The 12,762-nt window shown below is 38.0% G+C and overlaps 1 protein-coding gene across 2 annotated transcripts in view; it reads left to right on the top strand.

Annotated features, from left to right (window-relative positions):
• Positions 1–3,687: 3,687 nt before the first annotated feature.
• The window catches only part of Myo81f (unconventional myosin 81F), a 57,805-nt gene continuing 48,730 nt past the window's right edge, over positions 3,688–12,762 (top strand). For both annotated transcript variants that reach the window (XM_076800641.1, XM_076800642.1), the window contains exon 1: positions 3,688–3,964. In XM_076800641.1, the coding sequence (XP_076656756.1) occupies positions 3,940–3,964 (25 nt within the window). In that variant the 5' untranslated portion in view covers positions 3,688–3,939. The remainder of the gene's footprint in view (positions 3,965–12,762) is intronic.

Genomic DNA, 12,762 nt, shown 5'->3' on the forward strand with positions numbered 1-12,762 from the left:
GCGGAAAGAAGCTAGAGAAAGGGAGAGACTGAACCAAACTTGGCTAACATTTCCGCCACAAATGATCCAAATGTTATGGAAAATGTTAGACGCTATCCCCGTGGTAAATGACATTGCTGTTTTAACCCTTCTACTTGCTGTTTCAGGTCTATGCGAGCAAACTGAGTATCTAGGCTAATATAACTTTCTTGATCACCGTCTTATTGGAATCGATCTATTTACATTCCTTGTTTTCATGCACATTTTAATGTATTCAATGAGTAAAATTAATTTAAAATCTGCATAATATTTCGAATCGTTTCGGTCGACACAAACGATGAATGAGAATGTTAATCCTCGCTCAACGAATACCGGGTCATGTTGAGCCGACTGTTTTTGTGATCGCCCGACCGCAACAGATACTCCGATCTATGGAACATAATGTATGTGCATACACGTATGTTCTTATGTATTTCATACCTTCCATCATTATTCTTTACTACTATATGTATAAACTATGTGTATAATTTTGTATAAAAATAAAAAAACGTTATTGCATTGTTGTTGTAACTTTCAAAGTGTATCCGTAGAGCATCCGTAGTCCGAGGGTTAAACAAAGTAGCGAAAATGTCAGATTATTTCAGACATTGATAAATTAATAAATAATATAGAATATAATTCAGATAGATATTTCGAATAGAACGTGAATTTTAATAACCGTAAGGATTCTGATAAGAGAAAATATAAAGAGAAACGGTGCGATAAGTAGGATATTCTATTTTCAGAATTGTATACACGATTAACCTTAAAGTAGATGATTTACTGTTTGAAATATTATTCTATTCTGCTCGAGATGGAATAGACGAGATAGGATAGAAGGAATCGGACACGGAAACTGCGAAAAAAAGAAAAGGACGGTCGAACAGGTTTTATATTCCCCTTCTACGGAATGTGACGTCACCACAGGATCGGTTGGTGGTAAAGCAGTTGCGGAGAGTGAACGGAGAGATGGCGAGCCGCCCACACAGCAAACCGACGGAGCTAAATCAAACGCTTTGCGGTTTCTTTAGCGCGTAACGGCGGTTGTACGGGGAATTCGTGTCGTTTTGTTATCCAGCTGGAGATTACGCATCATCGGTGGGCACGGATCCAGGACAAGAGTGTAGAATCGTGGCCACCTGCCCTACCGTGTTTCGTAAATAGAAAATAATGTCATAGACGGCGCTAAACTCGTCACCGGCGCTGACGCGTACACACCGTGCAGGTCAATGGACCGTTTCAAAATTTTGGCATATAACCTCGTAAAGGAGCAGATTTTGCTGTATCTTGCGTACTCATTCTTGCTCGCCAGATCTCCTAAGATTTAACTATCTGCCAGGAACGGGTTCAGCAACTCTCCCGTGAGCCTGCGCGTAATTTGTCTCGAGCTGAACTGGCAAGGTCCGCGGCCAACGGCATAAACACCGTCTGGCTCCCCTTCTTGACGCAACTCTCTCGCCGTCTGTGCTAAATTCGGTGCCTGTTGCACTTCTATGCGAATTTACGTGGGTGACCATTGATACTTTTCGGTTGCTGCGCGTAAACAAACGTGACCCAATTAATATTAATGGAAAACCTCGAACATTCCTGAAAATAAATTCTGATTATAGCTACATACACGCTATTATGGGACACACGGTACAACTTGAACGTAGATCATTCATTTCAGGAAAGCACAATATGTATGTTCAGAAAGCCAGAATGATAATCGATAAATATTTGATCTAGGATTTCATTTTTAAAAATCATGATTTTGTTATGTTCATTAATTAACATAATTCATTCCTGCGTCAGCCACCTTAATTCTTCGTTCGTATGGCACCGGTCACCGACATGCGATATGCAATTTCTTATGCCTGCAGGATTATGCAATCTATTTTAATAGTAACGTACAAATGTAATAAACGTATTCCAATTCTAAAGGTTGTAAAAATGACTTTTATGAGTGGCACTCTGCAATTTGCTAGAACGTTCAAGAAACGTAAGCAGACAGTGGAAAACGTATTGAAGGAAGATTTTAATTCTTGTCAAAGAATATACAGTTAACTTCGCCAGGATGAAGAGCTGTTAATTGAATTCTATTGTAATAATTATAAAACTGGTGCTTGATATAGAGGAGGGCGGGCGGCCATAGAACGAGAGCCTTGAAAACCCGAGTTATACGATATACGATATTCTCGGTGCATAGTGATTCATAGCCGATTGGACTATGACGTAACGCAGCAGCTATAGCACAAGACTACTGTAACAGAAAAACGTGTCAAACTTTGATTCTCTTTAGGTAGGGACTTCCTGCGGGCCCAAATACGGTCGTGCAATCGTCACCTACCATATCTGTGTTCCTCTGTTAATTTTATTCAAGCGCGCGATCACGTTTACAAGAGACGGAAAACAGATGAATCGAGGATGATACGGAAATTTACGTATTTCATAATATCTGCGTAAAAACGATTATCATTGTCACAGGCTAGAGGTCATTCTAGAAATTGCGATAACTCTTAATTTGTATTACATATATTGTAATTAATTTTATGCTTAATTATAGTGAAGGTTTAATTTCTAGCTTTACTGCACGTCGCGTCATTTTATTTCTTCACCAAGTCTAATTACCATAAAACTGGTAAGAGAAAGTTTCTGTTTACATCTCTTCAAGTTACAATTAAAATACTTTAGCTGACGACAATGTTCGTAATTTTAAAGATCATGAACAAAACTAAGTGAGCATAATAATTCGTTCATCATTCGTACGTTTCTATTACATTCGTATTTTCACAATTCATCCGTCTTCAATACATATTTGTTGAAAGTGTTACGGTCATTACCAATCTGAAGGTGGTTGCCAGTATCGCTGTCAATTACAACTTCACAGTATTTCCTTAATCCACGTTCCCTACTTTATCAACCATGATCACTATGACTTTATTTTGCAAATAGAATAAAAATGATGGCACTTGTAGCTCACTTTCTCTTACCGAGAAAGTCCTTTTCATAAATAGGTAACGAATGTCAAGGTGGTGAGCGAGACGGCCAGCGAAATTTCCATAGTTCCACTAAATACTTCATGTGTTTTTCGATTAAATTTTCAGTTGTAACCGACTGGGGTAATTAGATGTACATATGTTTGTTTCCCTGATCACAATGGTCTTCCTCATTAGTATATACAATTATTGCATACAATTTTGATTATTATGATAATTACTAATATTGCATCGAAACCAGCGAAATTACCATTTCGTATAACCTATTGTATAACGTGTTCATATTTAATCTTTAGTTATATAAAATAGTATATACTTTTAAGTTATTACAATAATACCTGGTATACCTATACCTCGTCCGTGATAATACTTTAAGAAACTTATGTAACTGTAAAATGTTTTGATTAAACTCGCAAATTGTTCGAACGAAAATCATTCGAAGAAGGTGTTTAGGAAATGTTTAAAATTCGTTCATTAAATTTCCAAAATATTTAGTTAGTGCTGCCGCGTTGCGTCGGCATGAAACACTATCGCGACTGCTCGGTCGGTAAGGTAGTTCCGGTCTGGTCGATCGTTAAAACAGAACGCGGGGAGGGGAAGTAACAACATGGTGGCGCAGGTAGTCAGGGTTAGTTCATTTGAAAAGCCAAGCTGTAGTAGAGCATCAGTCGGGTGGCAACTGTCGAGCATGTGCGTCCTCCCTCGTGTTCCTTAGTCGTGTCTCGAGTCGCACATAGTACATAAATTGCATGTACACCCCGGTACGTGAACAAACGGTAGACAGTTCGCGAACATGTGATTTTAACAGCGAGTACAGTTCGTTAACGCCGAGAATCGCGTGCGTGAAAAGTGAAGGTTTCCTTGGCCGGATATATCGTTACCCTGCAGCAGCCTCGTTCGAGGGGGTGGAGAATAATGTTCTGAACCGTGAGCCACGCACATCATGGTTGCTAAGCACTTCACGCAGGGTAAGTTCCTAACCGTTCTCGAGGCTGATGCTTAAATCTCGCATGCATCGGCGTTTTGCCGTTTCTTCTTATTTTATCTGAACAAAGATAGTAACGCGTGCTGAGTTATTGTCGCTTATACCGACAGGGAAAAAACGAAAAGGGGGTACGTGCACGTAATGACCACGGTGCACCTATGGTGTACAATGGGTGGTGCGACTGGACATGTAATTGTGAGAATAACACGACTAACGGACGGGCTAGAGTCGCCTTGTGATTATTGTTATTGTACCCTTGGTTTAGGGCACGTTCTATACGCTTTCGTGCGAAAGAACAATAACTGCCATACATACTTCTTTTCGACCACTTGTTCCGTTCGCTTCGAACGAAAAGCATATAATAGAAAATTTGACCGATTTATTGCGGTAAATGTCGAACCGTTGTACGTTTCAGTCGTGGAACATATGAGAACGGCAGTATGCCCACAAAAAGTGGTTGTTCGTATTTTAGTCGTTTCGAAAGAAAGCTTGTCAGTCTGGGCGGAGTAGCATTGACCGATTGTTCCGGGATAAGAGAGCTTGCGTGAGGCCGATGTCAAGTTCGTGGTAGCTTTTAAAACGTTCGTTCGATGTTGCCGATCGATCGATTCTCGGTGTAATCTTGCTCTCGCGTGCAATATCGAACGTAAACGTTTCCCTACGCGAAGTCGACGTACAACAAAAATTTGTTGAACTTTCATGCGTGTACCTCGACTTCATTGACCATACATTTTTTTTTTTTCGTTCATTATAAATATTTGATCATTCTATCCAAGCAAATTATTTTTAAAAACACTTTCCATTGTAACCGCCCGTTTTGTCTGAAAATTAAGGGCGAAACTGTAGAATATTTTTATGTGATACAAGTCTTAATTTTTTTATGACAGCGTGCGTACATACAAATTTTTTGATAAATAAAGGAGCTGTGATAAACACAACTTGTCCGCATTTCTCGACCCCCTCCAATTTGCATTGCGACATCTGGTGGCACTTGAGCACGCGTGAACTTCGATGCGATTAGGGGTACTTTTAATGCCAGGCCAACACGCGTTAACGATGTAAATATCATTAATAATTTCTCAAAGAAGCTCGATTAACAGAGCGGGCGTCCGATGGTATGCGAGGATTCTTCCGCTCTGAATCCATCAACCCTTCCTTCTTCTATATATACCCGCAGTGCAGTGATACGTTCAGGGATTTTCATCTTCCACATCGTTTCTTTTGAATTCTTTTATCACGCCGGTCGATAAAGTGCGAACGCTCGTGTGCACGCTTCTCATTGAAGCTTCTTATCTATTTAATTGAGACCAACACTTCGATCTACACCGGCCGGCCTGTTTCCATTTGAAAGTTCCCTGCAAAAGGACTTTCTTCGGTTCTGAACCAATACAAAATAATTTCTTTTTTTTTTATAATGTAAAATACAAACTGCTTATACTGGGAACAAGACACAGAAACTATACAAACATTTGTTTCCTCTCTCAACGATTTTAATCAGTTGGTAATAATCCAATAGCATTCTTAAATTCTTTAAACAATTTTTCTATTTTGCAAATTCTATTTTTTTTTCTATTTCTTCTATTTTCCGATTTTTTTTTTATTCTTCATGTAACGTGCAAATTAGAATAAATTTAAATGAAAAAATTTCTTTTATTTCCATTTGAAAATTCAATGACAACTTTTTTATCGTGAAGAGCCTCTACTAAAAGATGTATATTTTTTAATAAAATTAAAAGTACAGTTACCGTGGAGATTTTACAGTGTCTGTGCGATTATTAATACAATGAAGAATTGCAATAATAATACTACGACGCAAAGAACTCGTAAATGCGTCCCCAGAAAAACACCCCTTTTTCGTAACACGCGATCCAGTTCTGCACCGGGTAAACAACACAGTCACTATAGCATAGTAGACGATGTGTGGTGAATACACGTGTACGTTAACGCAATGAACTTATCACATGCGTGTATGGTAAAACATAGATACGATACAAGCACACGAACGGTATGCACAAATATTTCAAACGAAGGAAAAGTGGGGGGAGTTGTAATTTTTAGAATTATGAATAATTACAATATTCAGAGACCCTGTTCTGGCGAAACGGAAATATTATGCAGAATTAATTGATTATTACAACTACAATTTGCTACATTAGAAATTTTGTTCAACCATGAACACTAGCGATTATCATAAAAAGTAGTAACAAGTTAAATATTCTTATTCCGTTTAGGTATTTTTAAATTGAAAACTTGAATTTTCTTCGCGAAATATTTATGGAAAAATTGCCAAGTATGTCGCTGGCCCGTATAGGGTCCCTATAGCATCCTAAAAATCCGTAAAAATAATAATTTCGACTTTTGGATAGCTTTTCGCATGTCCCACAGTTCGGTGTGGTTACGGTTGCCCATTTAGAGGAGAAAGCGAATTCGATCTTTTTTTGCAACTGTGCAACTGGTTGTACTACGACAAATCGGATGCCGTTTAAGAATCCTCTCCGCGAGATGAACGCGCTATGTATTTCTAGCGAATTTCTCAAGCGGTTTTCATGTTGTCCAGTAATGAGTTTGCGGACAAAGTTCCCTGAAATTCGATTTACGTTGACCTAGATCGTTGTCCCTTGAGAAACTTCTCTTCGACGTCACGCGTATGCGTACCGGTGCGATGGACATCTCAAGCGAGTGAGTCACAACAGCATTCTAGCTGGCAGGTTTCCCCGGAATTTTGAACTCGTCCGATGATTCACCGGATATAGACGTTAAAAACCCTACTTTTCTCCGTGGATCCTGAATCTATAACAGCACTCTTTCGTATCTCTTCCTGGTGGCTATGGGATTCCAACGCTATGAATCATGGACTCGCTACTGGACCAGTAGGTTTTTATACAAAATACAAGTTGCCTGTGTTGTTCTTTGATAATTTCGATAAGATGGTACCTAAATCTTTTCACCGTTTCTAATTTCACCTGGCCACTTTTGCCATGAATAGACTAGACTGCGGATCTTTACGCATTTATGGCTCCTGGAAATTTCCAAAAAATCCCACTTTCAAGTCTCTAGTAGATTCATTCGGAAAAAATGTTTTTGGTGCTTTTCGTGCACAAATGTGCCAGAAAAAAATTAATGATTGTCTGCGAAAGTAGAGTCCTCGAGTTTCCAAATGAGTCCAAATTTTTTAACGAAATTATCACAGTCGAAATATTGACAATTTCTCGAAAATCGGAAGTTTAGTGTTGAAATACTTTCTGGATCGACTGTATGTATTGGAGTTGTATGTATATTTTCGGGAGCGGTACAAAAAGAACTCAAGTATTACACGCGTAACGATTAGCCGAACAAAGGTACCGTCGTCTTTCTACTTTGTTTTGATTCGAGAGGATTATGTTTGACAATTTGAAGCGAGGGCGTCGAATTGCAAGCCATCTGCGCATGCCTTGAGAAGATAAAAGTTATCGTATCTACTGGCCATAGATGTCTTTCGGTTAGGATAATGCCGGCGGTGTTCTATGTATGATAATGCACCGAGTTAATTATTTCCTCCCGTTGTTACGTGTCGTCGACCTGCCTGAGAACTCTTCGGGGCTGCACTGTCGTTGGTTACTGGGTCGTTGCACGAAACCTAAGGCCTCGATCGACAACATGAATTCTCTCAGGAAGGCGGGGTACCCGTCAAAGATAGAAGGAAACGGAAAACAAAGGAGGAGAAAATCAAGCAAGTCCCCAGTGAGCGGGAAAAGGCATTCCAGAAAATATTCGAATGACAAATAACGTTATCAGCTTGTAATATTTTTTTCGAATGCGATATGTATTTAGATATCGTTTTTGATTTTTCTATCGAATACCTTGGCATTTTTTATTTAATCATGTTACGGAGCATGAAGTACTCTTGTATTTTATCCGATCAAATATATTAAATACTGTAAGCCTAATAAGCATTTTCTTTTTCGTATATAAAGATACTGTAAAAGAAGATTTTGCTTAGGGAACATTAAGCAACATTTCAGCTTTATTTTCATTTTTTTTTAATTACATAAAGTTAGATAATTATGGAGTTGTACAACATTATCTAACAGTATGTCCAGCAAAACCATTTCACATTCCACGACATGAATAAAAATGCCAAGCAATATTCGATAAAAGCATTCGGTATTTTACACTGTATTTCAATTACAAAAGCATTCGTAGTTGCCCGTCACTGGTATTGCCAGATCAAGACTTGTTCCCCCACTCTAACTTCCCCTTCTACCGATCTATTCCCCCACTCTTCCGCTGCGGCCTGGTCACGTGACGCGTTTCGTGTCTCTCGTGCATCCTCCGGTACAGGCAGAGAGAGGGTAACTTTTTCCCCTCGATTCGTGCTCCCTCCCCTCATCTGGCGAAGCTGCCCAGTTCTTATTATTATTCATTGTACCCCGTACCCAAAATGTTCGAATATGTAACCCGACTGTTCCTGAAGGGTCGCGTTTAATAATCTGAAGGTACCAGAGTTATTTCGTGATCAAAGGTAGAAGATGTATTCGCAGCCTCCATGTTCCGTTCGTTATTCAAGGCAGATAGGAGACGCGGATGAATAATTATACTGTGCTAATAAATATGCCACCCTGCGCCGTGTTCTTCCTCTTTACTTCGGAATATTCCACCCGCGTGTCGCTGGTCTCGCGCCATAAATTATACTTGTGTTCGGTTAACGCTATAACCTCGAAATTATACGGTATGGGAGTAAAATCTTGTAGAATGAGTGGAGGACGCGTAGGCAAAGAGAAATTGAAATTATCTCGGACTGCTTTGAAAGCTTGTCTCCGCCATATTGAATCGAAGTTCTCCTTCGAGTACTTACACGGAAACGAGTATGTTGGTGTCGTGTGTTCAAAGATAACACTTTATATTATCGAAGTAGAAATTATTTTTAATTTTTAGATCTATTTACTCGATAGATAAGCGAATTTACCGGAATAAGATAAAACACTTATGTTACAACACTTAGTTACTAACAACTAGAAAAATTGTATCATTATTCAAAATATTTTTTACATTGTTAAATTTGTATTTAATAAGTTACTAAACATTTCAGTATTCTCGTATGTATAACATGAAAAAACATATATATATATAGAAGGGAAATATTCTAGGTCGCAAGAAATGTTTTGGAGTTAAAATAGCTTCTAGTGCAAAGGGTTAAAAAATGGTTGATTACTTCGTTTCCTAAACAACTTCTGCAATATCTACTATGACACCTGACTTTCATTTGAATAAAAATTAACATTTTCTTAATGATCGTCTCCGTTATAAAGTAATTTCGGATGAAATTCCGGAGACGCTTCGCGAAAGAACAGAGTGGTTCAGAGAAATCTGCGGTAGTCGCATAATCGTGAATTCTGCATTCTTGCTAAATGCTGTCGGATCTTCGCGAGCTCGGGAAACGGATGGAGATCCGAGTCTAGCGATAAGGGGGGAAGCGGTTTTCAAAGAACGACAGAGAAAATAGGAAGCTCGAGGAGGATGCCCGCGGTCCGTTTCATGGCACCGGCGCGCGGCGAGAGACAAACATCGTGTTCGTTGGAGCTCTGTTCATGGAAATTTAATACAAGTCGCCCGTAATGATCTCCGAGTTCGCGCGACGCTCTCGTGCCACTGTGCGACGCGACGCTTCTTGTAATCGCGGCTTAATCTCGGAAACCGATTGCACTGGTGTCCCCGAGACCCCCTCGCAAATAAAGAAAGGAATTACACCCGTTGTCACAGCTCTGCTTCATGCGTTCCATCGTGGTTAAAACGATGCCCGAATTGCAATTTCATCAAATTTATTTATTATCTCCGCGCCCTGATACCTTCACACGCAGTGACTCCACTAATATTCGGACGCTTTTAAAAATCGTATATCTTTGTTAACCCTTGGCACTCAAATGGCGACTGTAAGGCGCCACTAAAAATTGCTGTATCCTTATTCAAAATATTTTTTACATTATTACATTTGTTTGTATTTAATAAATTACTAAACACTTCAGTATTGTACGAGTAAGTTGCACCATGTTAGTATGTATAATTCGAAAAAAAAATATATATAGAAGGGAAGTATTCTAGGTCGGAAGAAATGTTTCGTTTTAGTGTTAAAATAGCTTCGAGTGCAAAGGGTTAATATTGGACCATTGGATGTTTTTTTAAAAGAAGGTGGCACAATTGGTTGCTACATAAAGTGGAATAAAAACTTTTAGAAACATTGCAATTGGTCGAAATTGCAGAGAAAATACTAAAAGTTTTGCAACTTTTTTATGTGGAATTACATTGAAAATTTACGTAATACGATTTGTAGGTCTGTATGAATTATGCATATTCTGAGAATTTCATCAAAATCGGTCAACGTTCCAGTGAGCTACAGATGCTTCAAAATGATCACAAGGACGAAATTCCCTGACAAGGTCAAAATTCTGCGATTTTCACCCTTAATCGTTAAACGTTTGTAGCTCATTGCAACGTTGACCGATTTAGATGAAATATTCGGAATATGTATAATTGATACTGATGTACAAAACGTACTTTTTAAATTTTTAATATAAGCATAAAGAAGTTGCAAATTACAGCTTTTAGTACTTTCTTTCTAATTTCGACCAATTGCAATTTTAATCAAACATTTTTTTCGCGTTATGTAGCGATCCAATTGTTCCAACTTCCCAAAAAATGCAAGTAGTATAATCCAATATTGACAAAGTTATGCGATTTTTAAGAGCGTCCGAGTATTAGTGGGAGTCACCGTATACAATCAATTACAGTTTTCTTTCGATATAAGACGACGATGTTTTTCTCGCAATAAGAAAATTTCTATCCCCCCTTTTTTGAAGTTAATATTCTATCCTTTTTTAACGACAAGCTTTATGGTCTGCCGGACAATAAAATCTCTCTTTTAGAATTGCTCTTTAGTACGCGAAATAAATAAACTTTTGCATAATGAAATAATTTTTCAAAAATTATTTGGCCGTTGAAATCGACTTGATTATTTCGAATGGTATGTAGCCAAACAAGATAGTATAATTATCTTCACGATTATTTTTCAAATAAAGCATTTCGAGCCTGGCGGCAGCCCTTCATTGTGAAATTGAAATGCTACATGTACAAGGCGTATAAAAAGTAATGCTCATCCGTCCTAGGGGCGAATCTACACTTAATATAAATTACTAATATTAATGTAAAGTACACTTACAAATTTTTCTCCGTCGTATCCATACTGTTATTGACTCACGCGAATACGTCCAAATGATTGTGCCCGTCTTTCGGAGCATATTTTCGAAACACCACACTTCTACACAATCACTAAACGCTACGCAACACACACTTTACAAAATCGTGACAGCGAACGAGATGTTACTCCGACCACGATCAAAATAATACTGCGATTTTAACCGCTCCGCTCCCACGGACGTGTTAGGGTCAGATTATACGAGGCAGGTCAGACGCTGAGGGTGTGCAAACGCTATATTACAAAAACAGGGTAAACAAATTCTGTCGCCAGAATTAAAGAAAAAGGGCGGTACAGAACAATACCCACGCGGATCTGACATCTCTATCCCTTACTGGGTAAACGGACAGACGATGATTTATGACAGTTAGGGTCAGATTACAATAGGGAGGTCAGACGCTGAGGGTCTATACTTGCTAGATACAAAAACAGGGTAACCAAATGGGAGACGGGCACGCATTCTGTTCTGCCGACGGAATTTGTTTACCTTGTTTTTGTATCTCTGCGTCTGACCTGCGTAGTATGACCTGACCGTACACGTTCATGCGAGCGAAGCGATTAAAATCTCAGTATTATTTTGATCGTTGTCGGAGTAGCGTCTTTTCATTTGCTGTCACGATTTGGTTAAGTGCGTTGTGTAGTGTAGGCTGTAGTGTAGTGTATTCGCGTGTATTCGCATCAAGAATAGTATGCTGCGGATTCGACGGAGGAACAGATGACTGAAAAATTTGTAACTGTATTTTACATTAGTATTTTATAATTTAGGATTAGTTTAACAGCTTAGACAAAACATTAACAGTTTATTTCCCGAGAATTATTTGTTTGCGATAAACGAACTATTTGTTTGGTTCCTTTCAAACTTTTATCATCTTGATGAGTAGGTTTTGATGTAAAAAAAAATTTTAACAACAATTTTCTTTGTCATGAATAATTTTGCGGCAAGTTTCTTTTACAAATGTCCACCGACCCAGAGCCGCAGACTTGGAGAAAATTTCGAGAAAAAATATTTATGATACTACATATTTTAAATAGTATAATTTAATGTGGTTCAAATAAAATACTACTTCAAATAGAACGAAAAATTTCGGAAAATAAAACATTTTTATTTTGATAACCAGATGCATAACATGAAATATTTTAATGTTGTATTTCAAATATTTCCTTACAATGAAAATAAGTTGAGCAAATAGTTAACCCTTAGCACTGTAAGACGCCACCAAAAATTGCTGTATCATTATTCAAAATATTTTTTACATTTTTAAATTTACTTGTATTTAATAAATTACTAAACACTTCAGTATTGTACGAGTAAATTGCACCATTTTCGTACGTATAACATGAAAAACAAATATATAGAAGAAATATTCTAGGTCGGAAGAAATGTTTCGTTTTAGAGTTAAAATAGTTTCGAGTGCAAAGGGTTAATATTATAAATTATAACTTTTTAGAACAAGAAACTATAATAGTTAACAAAGTATTGTTTGCAGCTTAATTACGAATATTTGCATGTAACATGTTTATAGACGACAATGTCGTAATAACATTACACGCAA

This window comes from Halictus rubicundus, chromosome 15, assembly GCF_050948215.1.
Source record: "Halictus rubicundus isolate RS-2024b chromosome 15, iyHalRubi1_principal, whole genome shotgun sequence".
Taxonomy (NCBI): domain Eukaryota; kingdom Metazoa; phylum Arthropoda; class Insecta; order Hymenoptera; family Halictidae; genus Halictus; species Halictus rubicundus.